At 41.4% G+C, this 25,872-nt stretch overlaps 1 protein-coding gene across 17 annotated transcripts in view; it reads left to right on the top strand.

Moving 5' to 3' along the window:
* Window positions 1–25,872, top strand: part of GRIP1 (glutamate receptor interacting protein 1) — a 328,693-nt gene that overhangs the window by 87,613 nt on the left and 215,208 nt on the right. For 5 of the 17 annotated variants that reach the window (XM_081927989.1, XM_081927988.1, XM_081928003.1 and 2 more), the window contains exon 1: window positions 10,642–11,154. The exons of 8 other annotated variants lie outside the window; for them this stretch is intronic. In XM_081927989.1, coding sequence (XP_081784115.1) covers window positions 11,022–11,154 — 133 coding nt within the window. In that variant the 5' untranslated portion in view covers window positions 10,642–11,021. Of the gene's footprint in view, window positions 1–10,509; window positions 10,531–10,640; window positions 11,155–25,872 lie in introns of those variants that run through there. 4 more of the 17 variants (XM_081927986.1, XM_081928000.1, XM_081927990.1 and 1 more) reach the window with 3 other exon arrangements.

Raw genomic sequence — 25,872 nt, 5'->3', positions numbered from 1 at the left:
TAATTTTATCTTGACACTGATTCTTTCCTTTCGGGTCCTTATGTCCTCTGATAGGTTTGCAAAATGTTGCCTGAACAGTTCTGGTGTTGTTAAAAGAGCAACGTATGATTTATTTATTTTAAAAATGAAGCTTTCTAAAAATCTCCAGTACTGTGTTTTAACAAACAACAATAAGGAACTTTTCAATGCTCCTCAGGCAATATATTGGTCAACTTCATTTTGTGCAAAGCCCATGGACCAGAGGAACAAAGAAATGGGGGAGGGGGGAAACCAAAGGATGCATAAAATGACAGAAATGGCAGAGTGGCATGATGCTTTCTGAGGGCCTTGATTTGATTCGGGTGTTTATTGATATCATGCTTGGGAGGGAGAGAGAGACTCCCAAATCACTCAAATTTGCATCATTTTTTGGGCTCCACACCGCCCACCCCCTTCTACTGCATAAATTCCCATGTTCAGATAGGAGGGGGGGGGGACTATTGTTTGAAACCTGTCAGTCAGAGTTAACAGTTCTAAAGCAGATGGACCAGCAGCTTTCTATGTTCACCATGAAGATTTTTAATTTTTTTTGAAAGGGAGAATATAAATTTATTAAATTATATTTTACAGTATTGCAACATATTCAACTAATTTTTTTAATACTGTTTTTAGTTGTTTATTTTGTCTATGTGTATGTTGATAATATACAAGTATTTGTATGACTGAATTTAATCCATGGTGTTATAATAATAGTGAGGAAATAAAAATATAAATGGATCATATTTATAAACTCAGTTATTGAGTAATGCAAATAAGTAAATGGTTCCATCTTCTATATTTGTTTTCCAAATTTGCACTGCTATTGTGGTGCAATATTTCAAATGAATTACTGCTTTGCTAAGATAGCATAAACACCCCTTGAGTAAATAAGACAAGGGCATTTTTCTTTTTGATGTGTAGATGCACTCAAAGCAAAAACTGATGAACAGGGACTTGCAGTAGTTAATGATCCTTTCCTATAAAGCTAATACGTGTGTTCTTTGGCTGTAGAAATGTAAATGATTCTCTATTATGATAAAGTAAGTATTAAAAGCTCTTAGGAAACACATATTTCCTGATCTGATTCAGTGTTCAGTACAGCCATATGTATGTATGTTTGATTGGTATGGGTGGTTAAGTTAGGCTTTGACCAGTATCATGTGATACTGCAATAGTAAGCACAATCTTACCGAGCTGGCCAACAGATTCTCTAAAAGAGTGACTAGCAAACTAAGCCAATTTATCCATCTGTGAAATATTTCAAGGTCAACACTTTATTGGCTACAAGATTTCTAGCTAAAAAGACTGAGGACGACAGTTTGGTAATGTTTGCTTACTGAGCGTGAAATGAAATTTAACAGTATGGCATGCCTACATTTGTAAATTTATTGTGGTTGTTTAGACTTCTTAGAAAATGAAATGTCAAACAGTCATCCTTAGCTTCCAAAAAGCATTGTGTTGTAAACCCCTACAGCTCAGCTTATTCTTTTTACCAATATGAGATTATTTCCTCTTCACTAGAATTTTTCTCATTTAAGGCTACTATTGTAGAAAATTATGTTTAAAACTGAAACATGGCAACCAGGTTGTTGACTAAGATCCTGATATTCCAGCATCAATATCTAAGTATTTATGGACACAAACAATACCTACTTAATTTCAGACACTATTATTTTATAATGAATCTTATGATCTAAACTGAATGCAAAAAAACAACAACCCATTTGTAGCTCTCTCAGTTGGGTAGTGAAGCTTGAAAAGTTGGTTTGTGTTTACCTTAAGCATTTAAAATCAAGTGCAAGTAAGAAGTTTTTGAATATATCTCTATGCAAGGGCCCTATTTCTGAGGTATCCTAATTCAGGATTTATAAGCACTTGGAGCTAACACCTTGGGGACACACACACACACACACACACACACACACACACACAGAGAGAGAGAGAGAGAGAGAGAGAGAGAGAGAGAGAGAGAGAGAGCGCTTTTATTAATGCTCAGGATCACTGATGCATGCTTAAGACTAAACCAGTAGGCATATAAAATTACAGATCAACTGATTCCTGGATGAGAGTTGACACTGGCACTTCACTTCTGCAGCTGTAAATTGTAACATTGCAATGATTCACACTAAGGCTGCACACCGGGAAACTGGTTGAAGCACTCTCTACAAACCAGGATGGTAAACTAGAATCAAATTGTATTTTGCAGTCTTAGTCTGTGGAGTGCTCTTAAACAACAGTTCCTAAGTAAAAATGTTAGGAGAAACTCATTTAGCAATCCAGGGAGTCTCTCTGCAGTTGGGTGCTTGAGAGGAGTAAGGCAGGAAAGAGAAGGAACCACTGGTGCTTATTGGACATTCTCACTGCAGCAAACCATGGTTTGTTAGACTAGGAATGTAACACATGAACTGAGCTGCTATGTGACAGCCTGTGTTTCTTAAATTGTAAGTCATCTCATACTTCTTTCAATATCAGAAAAAAGGCATTGATATTGAGATTTCATAATACAGTATACAAATTTATTTAATACATTAAAAGAGATTATTAACGAACCTCAATACTTTAGTTTGGTGATATCTTTGCTTGCAGGTGACATATAGTAATAGTCACTAAGCCGAAAGCTTCATTGATAGTGCCATGAATTCTTGCAAGTGCTCACAACTCTAAATTTACTCTAGCACATGCCTGACATTACAGACTGTACTATTAAATTGGTTTCTGATAGAATTGTGCTTTCAGAGTACGTTCTGTATATTTCTGCTCAGAGGTAAGTCCTATTAAGTTCAGTGGGACTTACTGCCAAGTAAGCATTTCAGGGGCGTAGCCAGTGTTAATCATATTCACAGTAGACCCATTGAAATAAATGGATATGACTAACTTTGGGTCATTAAGTTCAGTGGGTCTGCTGTGAAAAAAGCTTGGCCTCCTCAGTTTCAAGCATCTAATTAGCAAGTCACACCTACATAGGCAAAAATGGCCATGGTTGTAATCCTGGTTTCTAAGAGTGGTTTATAAACATAGCAGATGTTGTCGTCTGTGGAAAGCGATAAAGCCTTCTAGTGAAAATCATTTTCTCTCCCCCTCCCCCACTTCAGGGGAAGATAGCTCAACAGATCAAAAGCAACAAAATATTTCATTTGACACGGCTATGTTTTAAGAACATCCAAAAAAGAATCACCCTTTTTTGCTTCCATACAGTATTGTTTCCATTGCTTGCCCCTTGTCCCATCCAGCGCATACACACACACACACACAGAGCTCCTACTTGTAAGGAAGAAAAAGATCTTTATTCATACAACTAACAGTCCAGTATTGGCAGCAGGCACAGTGTTCAGGAGTCATGATTCAGGGTTTTAGGAGCAAGGCAAGAAGTTCAGAATTGGATGGAAATGCCAAAGATGTCCCAACAAGCTTCCCTGCTCTACCTGCCAAGCTTTTTAAAAATGAGGCATGGTGCGCTCACTTGTGGGAATGCTAAGATTGGAAGTGCACACTCTGTGGGGTGTATGTGGGAGGGGTCTGGTTCCATCTGTGAAGCTGGAACCTGCTTCTAGATGACAAGACTGCATCCTTCTATTCCAACTCTGGTTCAGACACTACCATCTCTTGTTTAGCCTCCCCCTGGGGTGATCAAATTCTCCTCCAGCCTTCACTGAGGCTTCCTGCTCCACAGGAAGGTCAGAGGGAAAATCTAGCATCCCTGTTGCCCTTTCTGCCTGAGATCCTCTCCGCTCCAACCAAGGTCCCAACATTTCAACCCCCTTTCCTGTTTCTTCCTGCGTAAACAACTTTTCAACATATATATATATAGGTTATTTAAACAGGGTGCCCCACCTATGTTATTGCTATTCTGTAATTGGGATTGCAATTGTTGTATTGGACAATGGGCAGTTTCCAGTGCCTGAGTTGAACAACATCCTTGGCAGCTGCTGGTGCTGGCATGAAGACTCTTAATGCAACTGCAGCAATCTGCATGACCTAGCTGGTTGTGTGGAACAGCCACCATGTGAAGGGTGTTTCAGGCAACTTCCAGGTGAGAGCTGTAATATTGTTGATTGGATGGTAGATACAGTAGACGCTCGGGTTGCGAACGTGATCCGTGCGGGATGCACGTTCTCAACTCGCAGCGTTCGCACCTGCATCACCGCATCTGCGCATTTGCGGGTTACAATTCAGTGCTTTTGCGCATGCACAAAGAGTGATTTAGCACTTCTGCACATATGCAACCGCCGAAACCCGGAAGTAACCCATTCCAGTACTTCCAGGTTTTGGCAGTCCGTAACCCAAAAAAATGCACACTGAAGCGGCTGTAACCCGAGGTATGACTGTATAGAACTTTCCGACTGCAAGAGCAGTTGGTCAATGGAAAAAGATTACTGAAAGGATTGTGGTATTGATTTTTTTTTTAAGGGAGACAGTGGATGGATGACTGTCAAGAATTGTTTGTGACCCATAAATTGGTTCAGATGGCCTTGGAGGTCAGACTTATCTCTTAACACGCTGAGAAATACTACAGTCTGAGAAATGGGTAAGATGCAATGGCTTTCAGTGGACTGTGCTATCTGGCTGATGACTGAGGTTGTCAGAACAGAATAATAATATGCATTTACATATATTTGGATGTTTCTTTGCCTTTCTGGGGTTTTTCAGCCATTATTACTTTTTAAACTTGCTTTCCTTGTAGAACTTACAAGGATAAGAAAAGTTTTAATTCCAGTGCATTTATTTTGTAATTAGTAGGATGTAAATAATTAGTGGAAAGTTTAAGTACTTCCAGTGTGAGTTAATAAACTTTAGATCCTTTCTTTGTTATTCATCTGAAGCGTCAGAAAAGCTGAGGCACTTGCAGTGCACTAAGAATATGGGTATATATTTGTCCTTTTTATCACTAACCAGAACTTACTTGTTTGAGCTCGCCGGCAGTAAAATCCTTCTGTTCATCATTGTTATCTTCATGCAGCAATAACTGGAAGACGCTTTATGACTACAGACTGCTTTCGGCTTTCGGGAAGCTTTTTGGGTTTTATCCAGTGCTTTAACTTTGGTCCTAAACTTGGTCCTCTTAAACTTTTTGATATTCTCTATACTAAACAGAATATAATATTTTTTTTAAAAAAAGAAATTCTTCTAGAGGTAACATTTGCAATAGAAACTGAATTTTCATTTGGATTTTTGAGGTTATTATCATTACATATTATCTATTAAATTTCTGTATTGCTCTTCAACCGAGGATCACAGGGTGGTTTTCAATATTAAAACACAAACAAAAATACCACAGTAACAAACAAAAGCAGAAACCCTCCCACACAGTTTAAAAGGCCATAGGTATTATTATTTATTAAATTTAAGATTTAAGAAGAATTGCTTAGTTGCTCCAGCAAGGCACCGGTTAACTTTGCCTCACAGGGACACTGAGGAGAAGCAGTTCTATCCGGTGAGCCATGCAAGGGCAATAAAGCTTTAAATCAACTTAATATATTGTTGGACCTAATGTTTCAGAAGACTAATATGCTAATAATTGCCGGTAATGTATTGTGAGGGAGACTGAAATTCACTTACCACATGGATGGCTCAGTTTCAAGAACCCATCTGACTTATATTCTAGCACTACAGTGGTACCTCAGGTTACATATGCTTCAGGTTACATACACTTCAGGTTACAGACTCCGCTAACCCAGAAATATTACCTCGGGTTAAGAACTTTGCTTCAGGATGAGAACAGAAATCGGGCTCCGGCGGTGCAGTGGCAGCAGGAGGCCCCATTAGCTAAAGTGGTGCTTCAGGTTAAGAACAGACCTCCAGAATGAATTAAGTTCTTAACCCGAGGGACCACTGTACATAGAATTGTAGAGTTGAAAGGTACCCTGAGAGCCTCCCTGTAATGCAGGAATCTCAACTAGATCATACACGACCGGTGGCCGTCCAACCTCTGCTTCAAAACCTCCAAGGAAGAAGAGTCTACTGCCTCTTTGGGGAGTCTCTTCCCTTGTCAAACAGCTCTTACTTTCAGAAAGTTCTTCCTGATATTTAGCTGCAATCTTCTTTCTTGTAACTTGAAACCATTGGTTTGGGTCCTAGCCTACAGAGCAGGAGAAAACAAGCTTGCTCCAACTTCCATGTGGCAGCCTTTATCTGAGAAATAGGTGGGGCCCTGCTGGCTCACCTGCTCACACAAACATTTAACATTTGGGACCCCAAACGAACCCCTACACTACACTGTAGACCTGGACATCCCCTTTCTAGGCCTCAGGCCTAGACAAAAGGCAGGCCTGATGGGAGATACAGGAGGAGCCAACTCAAGAGGAAGAGGTGCCAAGTGAAACTTGTAGCCCAGCTGAAGATCAGTAAAGGGTGGATCTGTTTGTACTAGCATAAAACCTCTCAGCCTCTTTCTATTTTAGTGTGATCTTTTCTTTTAATGATCCCACATCCTCTTATGTAGCTACTGTTTGGTAACTATGTAATTAAGTAGCCCCAGCACCCTGTTCCAGTGACAGAAATATATGTTAGCATGAGTAACTGAAGGGAGTGGTTAGAGGATCCACTGATCAAAGCTTGCAATGGAATTAAAATATTTAATTGAACGGACTGCAAGGCATGTAATAAAAATATTGGATACTGGATACTACGGTAGAATATAAGTGAGGACACAATAATTATACGGTCTGTATCAGAATATGTCTAACTTATTGTTTGATACTGCATTTAAATGGTTTCACTGCAGGCTCCTCTGCCTTATGAGCAGATATTTTCTAAACATATAATGTTGCAACTGTCACATCTCTTTGACTTAGAGCATGTATAATTGGCTGTGGCTTACTCTTTCTAGCTTCCATCCTTTCGCAAAAGAACTTATGCTGCAGAAACCATGTGTGGCGTTCACAAAATGTCATGCAGATCATTAGACATCTAATTAGCTTTCATTCTTCACACTAAACATTGTGTAGAGATGATCTCCTGGGAGTCCATAAATTTATTTTATGTTTTCAGACTTGAATTATTCTCCTTGTTCTCTGTTACCCTGAAATATGTTTCAAAACATATTTAATAGTATAAATAGTTGCTGTCATACATCATGCGTGAATAATGGATTTCTTTTCCTTTCTTTACACTGCTGGCCCAACAGAGCAAAATATTTTGCTCATGAGATTCAAATAGAATCAAGGGGTTAAAATTACACATGCATCTTTCAAAAAGAGGAAGGTAAGTCCTTGATATGATTGTAGACAATAAGGCAAAGTATTCCACTTCACACACGATGGCATTCAGAATGCAATTTTGCTGTGACTTTCGAGCATTTATCTGAAAGGGCCAGCCCCTTATTTACATGTTTAATACAAATACGTATGCCTCTGCACCACAGTTGGCCTCATGGCTTTCAGCCAATCAAAGCATCTCTTGGAATAGAGAGGGAAACATGGTGACAGGAGATATGGGCCGGGTTTTAGGACCAAAACAAAAAAGGATAAGAGTTGGGAAGGTGATTTCCTGGAAAAAGAACATTGAAGGACTGGCAATGTGAATTATGCATCCTATGCAGTGGGATGGAATGATCTATCAATTTTGGTTCTCCCCATTTCATCTTGCAGCAATTTGCATTTTTTTTTGAAATTTCATGAAAATTCATCAGAATTTTATGTGAATTTGTACTAATAAACACACACACACACACAAAGTTTTGCATAACATACACATTTTGCAAACAATTTCCCCTGATATAATGCATTTTTGTATGCTATTTTCAGTAATATCTTCATTTTATGCATTATTTCCCTTAATACATGCATTTTTGTAAACACTGGCTGGTTGGAGAACTGTATTGCAAAATTCGGATCAGTATGAATTTCAAGAATAGCTATGTTTCAGTTCCCATATTATTTCAGAAAATGTGAATTGGATGAATTTGGCACCAAATGTGAACAGAATCCAGCTTTTCCTCTATTCCTAGCTATGCATTACAGTATAAATGTCTTCGGGTATGCAGCTTTCATACTAAAGAATATGCAGTAATACCCGTATACCTTACCGTCATCTGCCATCAATAGATGAATCAACCAGGTATCTTTGACCAAGCTGCAGAGCCTCTTTCCCTCTCTTGCATCTTCCATTGGTTTTGCCTGCACAGTACTGTATAATAAGGATGCAGAGCAGCTTGTGAGCATGAAATCTGTTGGCAGCAGGTGATGTTTCCAGGGTTGTATGGGGAGGTTGGGGCCTGGCAGACCCAGCAACTGAGGAACATATGAAGGCATCTTCTACTTGATTGGTTCATCTAGCCCAGATGCTGATGAGCAGTGACTCTCCATCCTTTCAGGCAGGAGTCTCTCCCAGTCCCAGCCCTGCCTGGAGATGCCAGGAATTGAACCAGAAACACAGAAGCATGTGTTCTACCACTGAGCTACAGCCCAGCATGCTGCCTTTCAGCTTGCTTACCATCAGGTCCAATATATATTTCAGTATTCTGATATGTCCATAACACTTTTAATGGCATGAGAAAGTTAATGTGGGCTGGGAGTTGCAAGTCAGGCCCTGACCTGTAGTTCCGCCCAAGTCCTATAGGTTAGTGAGGACTCTCTCTATACATGTAGGCTGACCAGGGAAGAGGCTCTCACCATGACATTAATGCCCTTTGCCTTTTGATGCACCCAGGTCCTGCGCAGGTTCTATTTATACGAAACATGGCTTCCAAGCAAGCTTGAGTTACAAATTTCTTTTTAGCAAGTTAAAACAATTCTTTCAGGTTAGAAGAGAGTTTGGAGTTTGGATTTGATACCCCGCTTTATCACTACCCTAAGGAGTCGCAAAGCGGCCAACAATCTTCTTTCCCTTCCTCCCCCACAATAAACACTCTGTGAGATGAGTGGGGCTGAGAGACTTCAGAGAAGTGTGACTAACCCAAGGTCACCCAGCAGCTGCATGTGGAGGAACGGAGACGCAAACCCTGTTCGCCAGATTACGAGATTACTGCTCTTAACCACTACACCACACTGGCTCTTAGGAAGATTCCATCCTATGTTGCCGTATAAGGAGTAGCAGTGATGGGCAAAGATGCTAGTAAGATGTGACAGCAAGTGATACCCAAGTGAAGGCTTGCATATCCTGTTACAGATTCTGGGCTGAGCTCTGAAACTGAAAGCAAGAACATGGGGTGATCCTTTCTGAGCTCTGGCTCAAATTCAGCACTCAAATAGGAATGGATTATGAGGAGCTGGTCAGTTCAGAGTGCTGGCTTTATGTGCTGGGGTTTCCCAGAAAAGATGAATCAGTGAAGGACTCCTTTACTGTAAATTAAAGCCTAGCTGAGTTCACTGTCCAGTTTTAGAATGACACTATAATTTTATTTTAACAGGAAGTCTAAGCAATTTCCACATAATGCGAGGACAGCCATTTTTTTCTAGTTCTAAGATAAGGTGATAATTTGGTTGATACATGGCGATGACCAGTGTGATAGGGCAGAGGGCAGTGAAATGGTTTCAAGTGCTGACTATTGACCAAGGGAGAAGTATATACTATATTGGTGGTTGTTGCTGATATGCAGGGGTAGTATGGATACTGCTAAGGAATGGCCGGGAGCACTTTGTGTGACCCAACAATGTTTGTCCATGCCTGTGTATTGCTTGCACAATATTTCCTGAACTGAAGTATGCTATACTCTGCTGCCTTTCAGTGACCACCAATACAGATCTGGAGACCTCACCCAAGTGGTCAGTTCTCTGTATCAGTGACCATGCAGTGCACTCACTTCCCACCTTGTTTCCACTTCTGATATACTAATTGCATTCCATTCTTACATCTCAAACTGATACTTCCTAGTGATAAAGGATCCCCTCCCCCAATTTTGCTAGAGTAGAGAGGGTTGCAAAATAATTTCTGGCAAATGTTATTCTGATTGGACTTAAATCAACATGCCTTGGGTTTTTTTTGTTTTTGCAGTAAAAGAGGCTTTGATTTTGTTAGAAATTCCTTTCTTATCTTAGCAAATGCTTGTGGAATGGCATTCAAGCAGAACACATTGATAATTCTTTCAAGCTCTGAAAGTAGGTTTAAAGGAGAACATACACAGCTCACGTGTTTTCTGAAGTTTGAAAACTCACCAAAAATTTTTTAGGATGCGTTAGTTTAAAACACTGAGGCATATGCTGGGTTTATGATGTAGCTTCCTTTGTTTGTTCGCTTGATATAAGTATGCTTTGCTTAATCTGTAAGGAGTCTTTCTATGTATTGCAATATTTAGTTCGCATAATGATTGAAATATATCAATGCCCAATGGGTAAATGTGTCATTTAGAAGCAGCTGCCAAGGTTTCTCCCCGCTGCTCCAATTAACACATTCAGTACACGCTTGCCAGTGAGTGGTCTGTGTATATGGATTAAACCACTTTTCTGTTTGTTCAGGCTGCATTGTATGGTATTCAGAAATGATGTGTTCCTTGTTCATTGTTCTGCAAACCAAATAAGAGAAGACAAGAGAGAGAAATCACATGACATTTGAAGGTGTGCAACTGCAAATAACAAGGTAGTAAATGCTAGGTTGCAGAAAACCTCTTCTACTTTCAGAGGTGGTTCAGTCCATTGAGTAACGTTTATCTCCGCCCCTCTGTCCCCTCTTCAAATGATGGAGACACAGAATAGTGAAATTCTAGTGCTGGGATTCCTCTTGCTGTCAGGCAGATCTTTTGAACTTTGTTCTGTTTATTTATTAGAGCGTGTTTGACACGGAGAGCATACCTTTTTAGCTGATGGTTTTCTCTTTATAAATATTTGTTTTCAGACTGAAATGGTCTCTTCGGTTCTTTCTGTTCAGGATCTGGCAAAGGTAGCGCAGCGAGTGTCCTTTATTGTCAGAGCTTAAACTGATTTTTGAATGGTGCCAAGCTGGCTGGTCAAAGGGGCCAGTTCTCCTGTATTTGCTGCTCATTCATGCTCAGGCTGCTTTTTGTGAAGTGCGGCTCTTGGCCAGAACCAACAAAGGGTACACAGACCTGATATTGTGGGCTGCTGAATGAGATGGAGCGTTTCTTGGGCTTTGTCAAGCAGATAAGAAGATCGAGGAGAAGAAAAGGCAAAAAGTACCGGCCAGAGGAGGATTATCATGAGGGTTATGAGGATGTCTATTATTACGCCTCGGAACACTTTCCAAGTAAGCACTGTATAAATGTGTTTTCTGTTGCTGTGACAAATGTCCACTATTGCATTTAGGCATGAAATGCTAATGCAGACCAGAATACTACTGTATTTCACACAGGTATTAAAGCATTTCAGAAACACTGTTGATTTCTGCATAGATGTACCGGCAGATTTTTATTTTTTTTAAAAAGCTCTTATGATCTTGTAGGAAAGGCAGGATTCAAAGCCATGGTTAATATTTCAGGTGCAGTTAATTGATTTCTGTTGTTGCAAGCCTTTTATTAAAGCACTTTAAGCTGTAAACTGATATTGCAGACCTTTTCTAATAGTGCACGTGTACAGTATGCCTGCATCTCTCTCTCTCTCTCTCTCTCTCTCTCTTTTGATATGTGTGTGCATTTTCAGTATATATTATGTGTGTGTCTGCGCGCACACACACACACATACACACCCCAGCAATTTTAAAGCACCATTTATGGTAGTTGCACTCATGCATAAATTTAGAAGTTGAAGTTAAACATAAAGGTTGTTGAATGCAAGTCAGCCCTTTGTAGATACGTTTTTGCTTCGTTCTTTCTAGGAGAAAGTAGCTCAAGTTTATTTTCTCTGGTGCTGGTTGAAAAATTAACTAATTATGTTGTCAGTGTATTCTGTCGCCAAGTATTCTGCAGCTGCAGTTTATAACAAGGCAACAAAATAATGCTTAGGATCTGTGCAAAATTGTATTTGAAAAATGTAATGTGCTCAAAATATTCTCTGTACCTGTAAGCTCTCTGAGTTCATGCTTTGTCTTGTACCTATCCCAAAGGATTGGAGATGCCCAGAAGTGCCTGAGGGAACAATAGGTTGGGGAGCTACATGTAGGCATTGCTGAGTCTATTATGCCATGCTTTAAGCTGAAGGTGTTGACAATATAAGCAGCCAGGCACAAACAGATGTATAACATGGTGCTATTAACTTAAAATATTTGCAGCAAATAGTTCCCTGTCTACTGCATCCTGAGCATTTATCATTTAAAAAGGCACAACAATTATATTTTAATTTAAACAACTGTGTGTTTTAAGTAGAGTGGCTATAATCTAATGCATAGTGTGCTGTAGCATATCTCCCTTTCCTTGGAGGAAAAAAAAGTTAAATTGCAATTTTGGAAATGTACATGGCTGTGCCAATGAAAAATGATTTAACATCTAACCATTTCTCTTTTGCAGACATTTCTTTTGTAGAATATTTATTGTGCACTTTGTGGAGTGGAGTGGAGCTAACCATATCTGCTAAAAACCCAAATGTAGACCTTAATTTTTACAACATGAGGATTAAGTAATTTGATCCTAATTTTGATTCTCTATGCCCAGTGTGCGCCTATATTTCAAGCAGGAATTTCATAGTAGCATCAGATACAAAACCTTAGTCAAACTAACCTGCATATTACTGTACAAAATGAACATGATTAAAATAGCAACTTTGGCAACTTTGGTCCTTGTTCCACTTTCCCGACCACACAACTAATCAAACAAGGTTTCCCCTTGAATAATGCACTTCAATAGAAATTAAAGGAAAGCAAAGGATACAAATGGGTAAGACAAAATTCTGTGAAAAATGGCACTGAGCAAGGGTGTGAATAGAGTTGTCCTGTAAGGATGTCTCATTGTCCACCTAGAATGAAATGATAGTCTCTTCTCTGGATGTTCCAGCCTCCCAAGGTATATCAGATAGTAATTTCATTCTGGTGTTTTACAGCTGGTAGTGTTTAGTCTCTCAAAAATGTTGAACTTTGAAAACACTTTTGCCATTTATCATAGATTATATTACTACCAGTAGAGTAGCTGCTTCACCTTCAGATATAATGATCATGTATGGTGTTGGGAATGCCTTCTGGTTTCAAAGTTGGAAGAAAAAGCTGCTTAATAAAGAAATAAAATTCCAACAGATAACCTATAAGCATCTGGTTATCAGTGGTTTGGGAGTTGTTGTACCAGTAGCATCTCTTATAATCTCTTTTTTGCAATTTTTGTCTGATCTTGGAGTGCATGACATGCTGCTCTAGTGACTAGAAAAGAGGAACACATAGTAATTGCTGCAGAAGGGTGTCCTATGGAGTGTTGCTGTTTCTCAAACTTGCAGTTGTCTGTATTATCATTAAGTGTGGCTACTTTGACCTCTTGGTAGCTATTGCTTTCTATATGTGGAGCAAACCATCTTTCGTCTTTTGTTGTGGTTGAATGGAAGTTCCAAAGTAATTTTTAAAAGTGGGGGAAGATTTTCAAAGAAACATAATAGCAATAAACCTACATTCCTTTGTTATACTTAGTAAATTGGGTGCTTCTGTTGGAAATATTTCTGTTAAATTCTTTGACCTTTCCCCCTATTCCCACCCCCCATCCTGTTGGTGAGTTCTGCATAAAGGCACTTGTAGGAAAGTACAGCCATGTATATCTGAGTATGAAGTGTTAGGGCTTCATTAGAAGTAAACCCAGGAAGACACAACAGCACAGAAACAATAACTAGTAGAATGAATTGTCTTAGGCAAAAAGTGGCCATACATGTTTAATACCTCTGGGCACGACTGCATATTGCGCCATGCAAGCATATAATTTGATATTGGATCCATGATGTAGCATCTGAAGAAACTAAGTTTAAATTATTCAAGGTATCTAACTTAAAGATGGCATTTCTAAACTAAAGATGAAAAATATTTTGAAGAGCTTGCAGTCATGAAGAAACTTGGAGAAGACATTTGCTGCTTCTGTTCCCACTCCAGTTAGCAGTAGGCTGAAGAGGAAGATGTGTTCTCAGCCCCTTTAACCTTGCTTTATGTCAAATTTACAGTAGCTGGGAGGAAGGAGGGGTACGCTTTCCTTTCATTTGGAGCTCTAGAACAGGAACATGTGGCCCTCCTTATGTTGTTGGACTACAACTCCCAGAACCATTGCCCATTGGCCATGTTGGCTGTTGAAGTCCAGCAATAACTGGACAGCCACAGGTACCCTAGAATACTCCACAGTGGGCCAAATGAATAATATATATATTACAGATAAGCTGCTTATTTTTCAGAACCCATAACCACAGACATTGCAGCAGTGTCTTCGTAGGGATTTCATGATTGTGCCAGCATAATTTTCAGTATATGCATTAACAGTACAGTTCTAACTTCTGGATAGTTACTGCTGCTGTCTTAGCAAATGTATTGTGGTGTTCTCCAATACATATAAGGGAACACTGCAAGGAGAAAATTTTAAACACCTGAAATTACTATTAGTAGCTTTAAAATCAAATTGCGAGAGGCAGTGGAAGACAGGAGTGCCCGGCGTGCTCTGGTCCATGGAGTCGGACACGGCTAAACGACTAAACAACAACAAAAGCTTTAAAATGTTAAGTTTGCAAAGGCACCCGTAACCGAGTTACATACTATTGATTCCTGTGCTCTGTGCAGATGCCATTTTATGACACTTTAAACCCTCACACACTTGGCTTCTGCAAGTTTAGCAGTGACAACCACATGTTATAATCACTTCTCCCAAACTGTTCCTCAGTCCAGCTGTTGAAAAGCCGTTCCAAAGATATGCTCAAAAATCTTGTGTGGCAGGAGATAAAAATGTGAATTATTTTATTAATAGTTTTGACAAAAATGAGCATTTGGGATGAGCAATTCATTTGAAAAAGACTGAATGAATATATAGATATATATAAGAGGCTGAGCAGGCTAGGCTAGTTACTATTTCTTCTTTTAATCTGTTGTCAAATTTGTATCCCATCCTTCCTCCAAGCCGGTTGCCCCATCTTAACCTTGGAACAATCCCATTGGAGAATAAGTCAAGCAAGGATGTGAATCAAGGTTTCCATAGCTGATGAGCCCAGCAGTGTTGTTTGTATTTTCAGTGAGAAAGGAACAGTTGGCTGAACCTGACACTTATTGATTGAGTAGCTGTAGATAATCATAGACTCAAAAAGTGGAATATATTTGCAAGCTATTTATTTTAGTTCCCTGCTGTAATGCAATTCAGAATCCTGTGCAACTGGGAATCAATGCTATCCAGCTTTGAATTATGGGAATCTAACAGGTAGGGCCATTTAATTCTGTTGGCACTCAAGATCCCAAAATGACTACCTCTGCAGAATGAAACAGGTAAGCAGAATCAGGGGAAGAGCAGGTAGGTGGCTGCCAGCAGGCATTCCTGTTACCTCTTACTTACTAATCAGGGATTGAAAACTATTTCCTATAAGGGGCCATTATAGGCCACTGTTGGGGGGGGGGAGTCATTCTGTGGCATCAGCCAATGTTGTGGGGGGGGGAGCAGAGCCAAATGTATGTGGAGGTTGTAGCATTGCAGGATTAAGTAGTTCTTTCTCTCTCTTTTGTGCTCTGTTCCTGCCTCTGTACTACCTCATCTATGTGGGCTGCATGAAATTAAGACAAGGGCTGCAGGTTCCCCACCCCACAAAAGAGTTTCGAAGGAGAAGAGTGGGCAACCTGCCCAGCCATGTTATGCTTTGATGGCCTCCCTGTCTGAAATTAGCCTTTGTCAAGGAAAACCTATAGTCTTATTGCTGTGATCCTGTGTATGGTGCTGGAGGAGACTCTTGAGAGTCCCATGGACTGCAAGAAGATCAAACCTCTCCATTCTTCAGGAAATCAGCCCTGAGTGCTCACTGGAAGGACAAATCCTGAAGCGGAGACTCCAATACTTTGGCCACCTCATAAGAAGAGAAGATTCCCTGGAAAAGACCCTGATGTTGGGAAAGATTGAGGGCACAAGAAGAAGGGGACGACAGAGGACGAGATGGTTGGATAGTGTTCTCGAATCTACCAGCATGAGTTTGACCAAACTGCAGGAAGCAGTGGAAGACAGGAGTGCCTGGTATGCTCTGGTCCATGGGGTCACACAGAGTCGGACACAACTAAACGACTAAACAACAACAACAATATTTAGCTAGCTGCCCATGCACCTGTACTGGTGCCTGCCCTGGTCTTTCCTCTATCCCCTACCCCACAGCCCAGTCTTCTGAGCAGCATTGGGCAGCTGAGTTACAGCTGCCATTCAAATTCCCCTGACATAACCTTGCTCTACAACATTGAAGTACATTTAAATAGCAGCTAGACCCACCTCTTTGGAGCGCTGGCTGCCCGCCACTGCTGGGTAAACTCACCAGTTTCCAGTAATAAAGGCATAAGGTCAAAAAGGGTGGTGACTGATCAAGAGCAGCTAACCCCACCTTAAAACCCCTGAGCTTGAGCCCACTTTCCCCTTTTGCCTGGTATCCGCATACTGTGGCTTGACCCCACTGCTGCAGTCCACAGGAGAGAGTGAGTCACCTTTTTTCAAGCAATTTCCTATAGAAGTGTTCAGGCAGGTCACCAAGAGACACTATTGCTCTAAATGACCTTTGTTCCTTGAAACTGGCCAATCAGGACACAATTATTTCCTTCAATTTTCAAAGAATGATTCGTTCAGGACCAACTCCCACAACGAATCTACTGCGAGCACTTCAAAACACACAAACATACACACACCAGTTTTATGCTGATTGGTGTACTTGCACCAATCAGAATTCATTCGGGCAGGATTCTTTCAACCGATCACATACCCTCTGCAGTCTGTTCTGAGAGAAGCATTGCACTTCAGAGGCCGGGAGGGAAGCAGTAGGCAGGCAGGCGGTGTTGCTGTGGTTTCAGGCAGGGGCAGGGAACCATGACAAGATAGAAAAGGACTTCCTTTTCTGCAGTGCAGAGCAAAAAAGCTCACTCCACATCCCATAACCTCTCTATGTCTATATCTTCCCAACCCTTTGTCTTGCTCCCCCCCCCACACCTTCCACTCAGACCTTATTGTTTCTTGATCTCCCAGACCCTAGACTTCTTCTTTTCCCTCAGTGTTATTCGTCTTTTCTGGTCCTTGCCGTATTTCTTTCTCCTCCATCCTTTAACCCCTGTGTTTCTTCAACCTCCCAAGCCCACAGTCTTGTGCTGGTGTCAAATTTGTGTTGCCTATTGTGATCTCTGGCTCTGCCCACTGGCTCTGTTTCACCTTCCCTTAGCTGCCCACCAGACCCAGGTGGCATCTGCAGCCACAGGATGGAGAAGGGGGCTCACCTGAGAGCATTTTGCCCACTCAGATTTGGAACTGGCCCTGGCAAGTTACTCTCTTTCATGATCACAGTGCATTAGCTTAAATTTAAAAGCAGTGTCTTAGATACTGAACACTATAATTGAGAAAACAAAGCAGACTGTGGGAGGGACATGGCACCATGCCAGCAACAGCTATCCTGGTTTTCTGAAACGCATTCCTGAGCATGCCAGTCTTCTCAACTGCTATGTAGAAGTTGCGTTGATGATAGTGTGATGTCGGGAGCCCAAGTGTTTTAGAGAGCTTACAAAACAGTATCTATTAATAGTTAAAAGGCTGAATAGGCTTCTATACGTGCCACTATATATGATGTGTCAAGGGTTTTAAGAACTAGAAATGTGTCATCTTTTGAACATTTTCAGTAGAGAAGCTTCTTTCTGAAGGATGATGACATTAAAGTAGCTGAGTTTGGCAAATGAAAGCTTAGAGGTATATTTCTGGTATGTCATTATTATACTGTCTGAACAGGACCCAAACTTAGATTATTCCTTCACTATTTAGGCAGGGTTTCAGTAGTCCACCAGGACAGAGCTCCTGGGATATTGCAACATTCTTCAGGATGTTAAGAGAAGGAATTATCCAGAAAACTGGAGAAAAATATCAGCACTGCCACTCCCTAGTACTTTCCTGTTACTGTTTCCTGCTTTCTGTAGGATAGACATGAAGCAGCCAGTTGTGAACCATCTAGGTTAGTGAGAAGGCTTTGCCCCACAAAGCTCTATTTAAGCAAGGGATGGCGAGTTCCCTGAAGTTTAACAAGACCCACACTAGTAGTGTAAAGGTAAAGGTAAAAGGTAAAGGGACCCCTGACCGTTACGTCCAGTCGTGACCGACTCTGGGGTTGTGGCGCTCATCTCGCTTTACTGGCCAAAGGAGCCGGCATACAGCTTCCGGGTTATGTGGCCAGCATGACTAAGCTGCTTCTGGCGAACCAGAGCAGCGCACGGAAATGCGGTTTACCTTCCCGCCTGGAGCGGTACCTATTTATCTACTTGCACTTTGACATGCTTTTGAACTGCTAGGTTGGCAGGAACTGGGGCCAAGCAACGGGAGCTCACCCCGTTGCGGGGATTCAAACTGCCGACCTTCTGATCAGCAAGTCCTAGGCTCTGTGGTTTAACCCACAGCACCACCCACAACCCAGAGTAAATAATATGGTTCTCTCCAAATGTTGATGGACTCCAGCTCCCGTCAAGCCCATCCCACATGGCCAGCGATCAGAGATAATGGGAGTTGTAGTCCAGCAAAACCTGGAGAGCACAACATTGCCTACCTCTAGAAGAGCTATTGGGTTTCTTACTAATAATTCTGATCTTGCATTTATGTTACTATATATTAGGTGTGATTGTATAATTTCATCTTCTTCACCTTAATCCTATTGGTTTGAAATGTTTTGTTACATTTTTTAAAAATAATATGATGGTGTATTTTGATATTTATTTGATATCTAGGCTTTCCACTATGAAAGAGTGGCATATAAATAAACTAAATATTGGCTAGTACTGCTAAAGCTCTGTTAACCTAAGATATCTCCTGGTATAACTTCACTTTACCTATCCTGCTCTTTTCTTGTCTGTTGAATATCTGGATTGATCAATGAATGTTGGAACTGCATTAAATGTGAACAGGATAGCTCCTGATGCTGTGGCTCTTCATTTGTACAGCACTTCAATGTGGACAGCACCTCATTGTTTTCTGACAACAATCTTATTGATGGGGAGTGCATAATTAATGGTGAATCTGCAAAGATCAATACATTCCTTTTTGTTGTGAGTTACTTGTGTTTAAAAGTAACACTGCACCAAATCTCCAGGTTGGCTTTTCCACAAGGCAGAGTGAGGCAGCCATCTCAGGTAGCAGATTTTGGGTGTCGTGAAAGGGCAGCAAGTAGTTAGTTATTCGTTTATAATTATTGTAGTTTTCCTGTGAGGTAGGGGAAGAGGTGCTTGTAGGACTTTCTGCCTCAGATGTCAAAATAACTTAGCTGGCCTTGGGTATTATGTATCTTGACTTGTGGGAGGGTGCACCATTTGCAGTTCTTCCTTGGGCAGAAAAATGACTTGACCTAGTCCTGCCAGATTTATTTTTAAACACACATCCTCTCCATAATGAAACACGGTGCTTCTCATGCCTCCCACTACTATTGCAAATGGCCTCTAATGCTGCTTTCATACGACCTGTTTCAGCATGAACTTCCTCACAGATGAAAAGATGGGGTGCCTGGTGCTGCCTGGACCATGCAGAGATTGACGTTACCAGGATGTATCTGCGCATATTTGGTTATGCATGTCTTTATCAGGTCATCATGTTCGCTTCTGGCATTCCTCAGTAGGATCTGAGGTTGTTGTTGTTGTTTAGTCATTTAGTCATATCCGACTTTTCATGACCCCATGGACCAGAGCACACCAGGCACTCCTGTCTTCCACTGCCTCCCGCAGTTTGGTCAAACTCATGCTGGTAGCTTTGAGAACACTGTCCAACCATCTCGTCCTCTGTCGTCCCCTTCTCCTTGTGCCCTCAATCTTTCCCAGCATCAGGGTCTTTTCCAGGGAGTCCTCTCTTCTCATGAGGTGGCCATAGTACTGGAGCCTCAGCTTCAGGATCTGTCCTTCCAGTGAGCACTCAGGGCTGATTTCCTTCAGAATGGATAGGTTTGATCTTCTTGATCAGTCCATGGGACTCTCAAGAGTCTCCTCCAGCACCATAATTCAAAAGCATCAATTCTTCGGCGATCAGCCTTCTTTATGATCCAGCTCTCACTTCCATACATCTCTACTGGGAAAACCATAGCTTTAACTATACGGATCAGAGGTTAGGCACCTGTAAAATGTGGTTTTGAAGTGTTGCATCTCAGTTTCCCATATGCAATCCTATATATATAAAACCAGTAATATGCCCAGAAAGTGCTAGTCGTGTGATAGTGACCCGAGGAAAGTATTCATGGAGTTGTAGGGGCCAAAACTAAGCCTACAGGAGAGGGTCACACGGTCTTTTTGCCCCTGAGGGCTACGTGAAATGAAGGTACGTCATCAGTCATTGAGATAAATGCCAGTAGATCTGACATGGCCTGGGCTGACGGGTGGAGTAGAAGCCATTCACATCCACAGGCAGAATGTGCAAGGTAGGAATGACTATGCATCACTCTAACTTTTAGGTCACCAAACAGTTGTTGGGGGTGGCTGAAAGGAGCACAATTTACATGGGGCAGATGGTTGTGAGCTTAAAGGAAAGTGAATTTATCAGGAAGGCAGCAAAAGGAATTGATGGAGGGGCGTAGCCTGAGCACCTGTGTGAATGCATTGAAGGCTTCCCAGGACCACATGCAGCCCAGGGGGTCTAGTATTTTATGTGTGGATATAATGGGACAAAGGGAAAGGTCTCAGTCTAAGATTATGACTTAGGCTGAAATTTTAGCTCCCACTCCTTACAGTAGAGTGGTGGAGCCCCTACTGCATTGACATCATGGCTGCTCAAGGTAGCTGTTGTGGAAGGTGTGGGGCTGGACCATCAAACTTTATCATTGAACTAGGTCCAGGCTGGCACAGAATTTGGGTCCAGATTGGGGATGCTGATGGCATTACCTGATGGAAGTGATACTGGCTCAGGACACAACAGATCACAAACCAGTTCACCTTTTGGGGCTTTCCACCAGGCTCTGCTGGCAGGTATATTGCTACTGGGCTTCTACTCACCACAACTTTCAGCAGAGCTTAGAGGAGGGAGACCTTTTATCACCCACGCATCCCCGCCCAGAAGGGTTTTTGGATTGCTCTGCAAATTAAGGTCATTCTCTCTCTCTCTCTCTCTCTCTCTCTCTCTCTCTCTCTCTCACACACACACACACACACACACACAGAGAGAGAGAGAGAGAGAGAGAGAGAGAGAGAATAAAGACATAAACCCTAGTTTATCTAGTTTACATTTGATGCTAGGCTACATTGGTACTATGTACACACAAGTCAGTCAGGGAATTATTTCTCAAAAACAGCAGACAAAGATCACAGGTGTAAGTAAAGTAGCACAGTGGCATCTAAGCCATATTGCGCCACACACCAGATGACAGTTCAAGCAGCTGTCTCTTCACTTCCATTCAGGTCATGCGTAAAATTGTCTTCCTGTAGCAGCCAGCCTCTTCAGTTCCCAAGGTCTTAAAAAGGCGGAGGACAACCAGCCTATTGTCTTTATGAATGTGAAGAAAGCAAATTAGTATCTTCAGTCAGAGAACACAGGGATGAAAACGTGCCTCTGGACCATGCTACTAGAGACTGGAGCGTTCGTGATTGAATGCTCCTCCATACAAAGCTTTCTCCTGTACACAGGAAACTGCATGTCAGGGAGAAGAGTTGATGGAAAATATTTACTGGAAGGCCACTGACTCACATGAGTCTATGCCTGTGTTCTGAACTGGTACAGCCCTGAACTATGCCTTCCCCAGCCTCTTAGGAGATCTAGGCTTCTGGTGTGCCCTTATTACAAACTTGTTGAAATACAAGTGGGCAGCCATTTGCATGTACCCTTTATGCATAGCTGTCAACCGCCCCTTATTTGGCGGGAAACTCCCTTATCCCAGCGCCGTGTCCCGCTGTTGTCCCTTATTGATGATGTCCCTTAAATTTTCCGGGTTTCATGCTTGCCCGGCTCGGGAGGGAAGCAGCGGCTCAGGGTCCTCCGCTGGAAGAAGGAGTGCACGCTGGTGCCGTCATCCTGGTGCGAGGGGTTCCATCGGCCCTTCCCCACCCGAGGGGGGGGAGGGAGACTCTCGCCCATGCCACCCACGAGCCCAGAGGCGGCAGCAATGGTGGCAGCTGAGGAGGTGGCCTGAGGGAAGAGGAAAAGGAGGGGATGGGAGGGACGCAGAAGGGTGGCGCTTCAACGGACGCCGCAGCGCCGCAACCGCCTCATTCTGGATTGACAGCGTCTGTCAATCCTACCAAGGTATGTAACTCTTTACAATACCAAAATCCCTTATTTTGGCTGCTGATCCCTTATTTTTGAGGCTGCTGGTCCCTTATTTTCAAATCTGTAAGTTGACAGCTATGCCTTTGAGATTTGTCTGAGTCCTGCTCAATTCAACTTTATTATGCGGTAAACTTCCTTGAGCCCCTGTGAGAGGAAGGATAGTATTGAAATATAATAAATAAAAACTCTTCAGCATTTGCAATGTTCCACTTGTTAATTTCCAATGTGATTGACCTTTAAGACGATGGTGCTTTCAACGGCAAAATAGTTAATGTAGTAGCGAAGTATATTCCTGATGGTGGGAAGGAAACAAGTTACGACAAAATAGGATTAAAAACGTGCAGGAGGTGGGGAGACGCATGAACTGAGCTGATCAGCATGCATTAGAGAAGTTGAAGGGAGGAGAGTTTTTGAAGGTGTTTAAATGCTCTTTTAAACATCAGCAGCGAGAGCTTGTTCTTAGGATGAAATAGTCTGTTGATGAAGGCCAAAATATATGTACTCACTTCCTTTTCACAACTCAGGATATCACATAGCAAATGAAAGGAGTAATCTGATACTAATAGAACGAGTTGCTCTCTTTCACAAGCTTTTACATGAGTGGTTCCACGCGACAGAGATTTGCTGTTATAGAATAATAGAATTGGAAGGGACCCAACGGTCATCTAATCCAACCCCCTACAATGCAGGAATCTCAGCTAAAGCATCCATGACAGATGGCCATCCAACCTCTGCTTAAAAACCTCCAAGTAAATAGAGTCCACAACCTCCTGAGGGAGATCGTTCCACTGTTAAACGGCTCTTACTGTCAGAAAGTTTTTCTGTATGTCTAGTTGGACTTTCGTTTCCTGCAACTTGAAGACATTGGTTCGAGTCCAACCTTCCAGAGCAGGAGAAAACAAGCTTGCTCCGTCCTCTATGTGACAGCCCTTCAGATATTTGAAGATGGCTATCATATCTCCCCTCAGTCTCCCTTTTCTCCAGGCTAAATATACCCAGCTCCTTCAACCATTCTTCATATGGCTTGGCTTCTAGACCCCTGATCATCCTAGTTACCCTCCTCACACGTTCCAGCTTGTCAACATCCTTTTAAAATTGTGATGCCCAGAACTGGACACAGTATTCCAGGTGTGGTCTGACTAAGGCAGAATAGAGTGGCACTATGACTTCCCTTGATCTGATAGGTTATATTCGGAAACAATCAGTTTTCCCAAAAGAGCAAGCAAACAGACTGCCTTGCCTCTTCTGTAATAACAATTACAGTGTTTGTTTTCCACTGCATCGACTTCTTTCCAATATTCATGTAGGGCACACTTTCAGTATGGCCTTGAAATAGCCAACTTCATCTGGATTCAACCCTTTCTAAGTAAACTTGGGCATGAGGATTGGTCAGCTGCTTTCACCCTCAGCTGCCCTTGCTAGTACCTCTCCCTTCTGTCCTTGGTCAGCATTGTTGTATCTTAATCCATAAACAATTATTGCAGTTCACCAACCTATGCTTGTACTTAGATGAGGGCCAATTGGCTGTGCTTTCAACTCCAGTTAAGATCCCTTGATTATTTTGCCTCCTGACAATTTACATCTTTCCTCATTCCTTTACCCACTATATTTCTTGAGCTACAAAGGCATATGTATCAAGATTCTGCTGGAAAATGGGAAGTTCTTCACCTGCTTCTGCTGCAGCTTGCAACAAGGGGCTGCCATTGGTGGTTCTTTGCAGTCATCATTCAGTAATGTTGCTGGCCTTCATTTATGTATCATGTATCATGTATCAAGGAAAAAAATACATGTTTGATGCAGAAAATTGCAGGTCTGAAAATTCTATACATGAATGTCCTTGGATTTCATAGGCTGACTAGATGGAAAACTAATTTTGAACACTGACAGGTTTGCTCAAGTCCTTCATCCTTAAAATGATATAACTATAACTCTAATGACATCTAAATGAAGAAAGGTGAGATACTTGGACCATGCTCTCTCAATTTATATAAATTCTTATTAGATTTGCAGAGTCTTTCCAACAGAGCACAGAGAAGAATCAATCCATGCATTACTTGAGTGGTAGGATTTCATTCTCATGAGCAATCTCTTTTTAATCACTGGTTTCATTCTAAGGCTAGTCATGGCATAAAAGATTTTATTAAGTAGTACTTACTCATCATAATGGATGTCTTATATATCGGCTCTTGAAAACTGAACTTTTCCCTGCTTGTCTTCTTCTTTTTAGATATACTTTATTATTCCAAAAGATACTTATTTTAAAATCAGCTCAGTTCAAATTAAGATATATTTCAGCAGGGTTTAAAAAGTCATTTCACAATAATGACTAAGGATGTGATCCAGTTCTAGCCTGCATCAGTGAGTGCACACTGCTCTCTGCACATGGGAATGGGAAGATTTGGTAGAGAACTGGCTTATGATATAAATAGATCAGATTTAAAAATAAAAAAAACCTCACAGAGCTACAATTATCCACATCCTTACAGTTCCCAATATTTTTTGGAGGGAAGCAAATGTGCTTTTTCATGTATAGAGCAAAACCCAAAGCAGTATATTCTTTTAAGGTGTGTGTGTGTGTGTGTGTGTGTTCAAATGACTTTTCCCTTTGCTTACCCTAGAGCAATGAATGAATGAATTAAAAAAAAGTGAAGACCATATTTTTCCTTGTTAGTTGGCTTCCCTTTGCATTTACTGGTCCCCTCCAAGTTTATAATCACAGACACAGCCTGTGTTTCACAGCCTGCTGCTTAAGAAACCATGTATATGCTAGCCTCTAGGCTACCCATCAGAAAGAAAAAAAGCTTTCAATAACCACTTTAAAAGCAGGTGAAGACTGCCTTAGTACAACAGCATGGGGAGGCATTCTGCAGTGTACTAAAATGCTGTTTTCTGTCCCTTTCCTGCATCAGATTGCTTATCTTCACAGTATGCCTTTGTCCTGCCTGCCGCTTACCATTTCTTGTAAAGCATGAAATAATGAAGCCTGAACAAACTCAAAATATATATGCTTCCAAAATGTTGACTTTACATGATCATGCTTCAGCCAATCAAGGCAGTAAATATAACACAATATCTCTGTTGTCTCTGTTCTGGATGTAGGGGAAAGGAGTCCAGTAACCTGACTGTGCGCCTTCTCTTTTATTATGTACCCCCCATAGTTTCTAAAGACTGTGTCTTAAAAAATGAGACAAGATAATTTTTGTGAAACAGGCAACATAATTTTTGTCTTGCCTAGAAAGCTTTCTGTTCTCTTTTCACAGATCCCCCAAAGCCTGCATGTTTGCCAAATTGCATGCTGATTTTAGGCAAACAAACCATGTCAACTGTGTGCATTTGCATCTGACATTTACCATTGTGTTCAAAGTAACTGTAGAATCATGTGCAGTTTTGCTTCATTGTAATGACACGTTGGGCGCACACTAGTTGTGACAAAAGAGAGATTATAATTGGGTCGTTTCACTTTATTAAAAGGGTTATTCCACTCTATTTCCCAATGACCATCTTGTCCTCACCAGGATCACCCTGGTAAACTTAAAATGCATTTGAGAATGATGCTTGGTCATGTCTGCCCTACCCGCTCTTGCTACATTTGGATGTTCTGGCAGCAGGGTTGCTTGCTTCTTGTTGTTGTTCCATTCACCAAACAATGT

The sequence above is a fragment of the Podarcis melisellensis genome, assembly GCF_964234715.1.
Source record: "Podarcis melisellensis genome assembly, chromosome: 10".
Classification (NCBI taxonomy): Eukaryota; Metazoa; Chordata; class Lepidosauria; order Squamata; family Lacertidae; genus Podarcis; species Podarcis melisellensis.
Note: the sequence above shows the minus strand (reverse complement) of the source record. Positions and strands in the feature narration are given on the sequence as shown.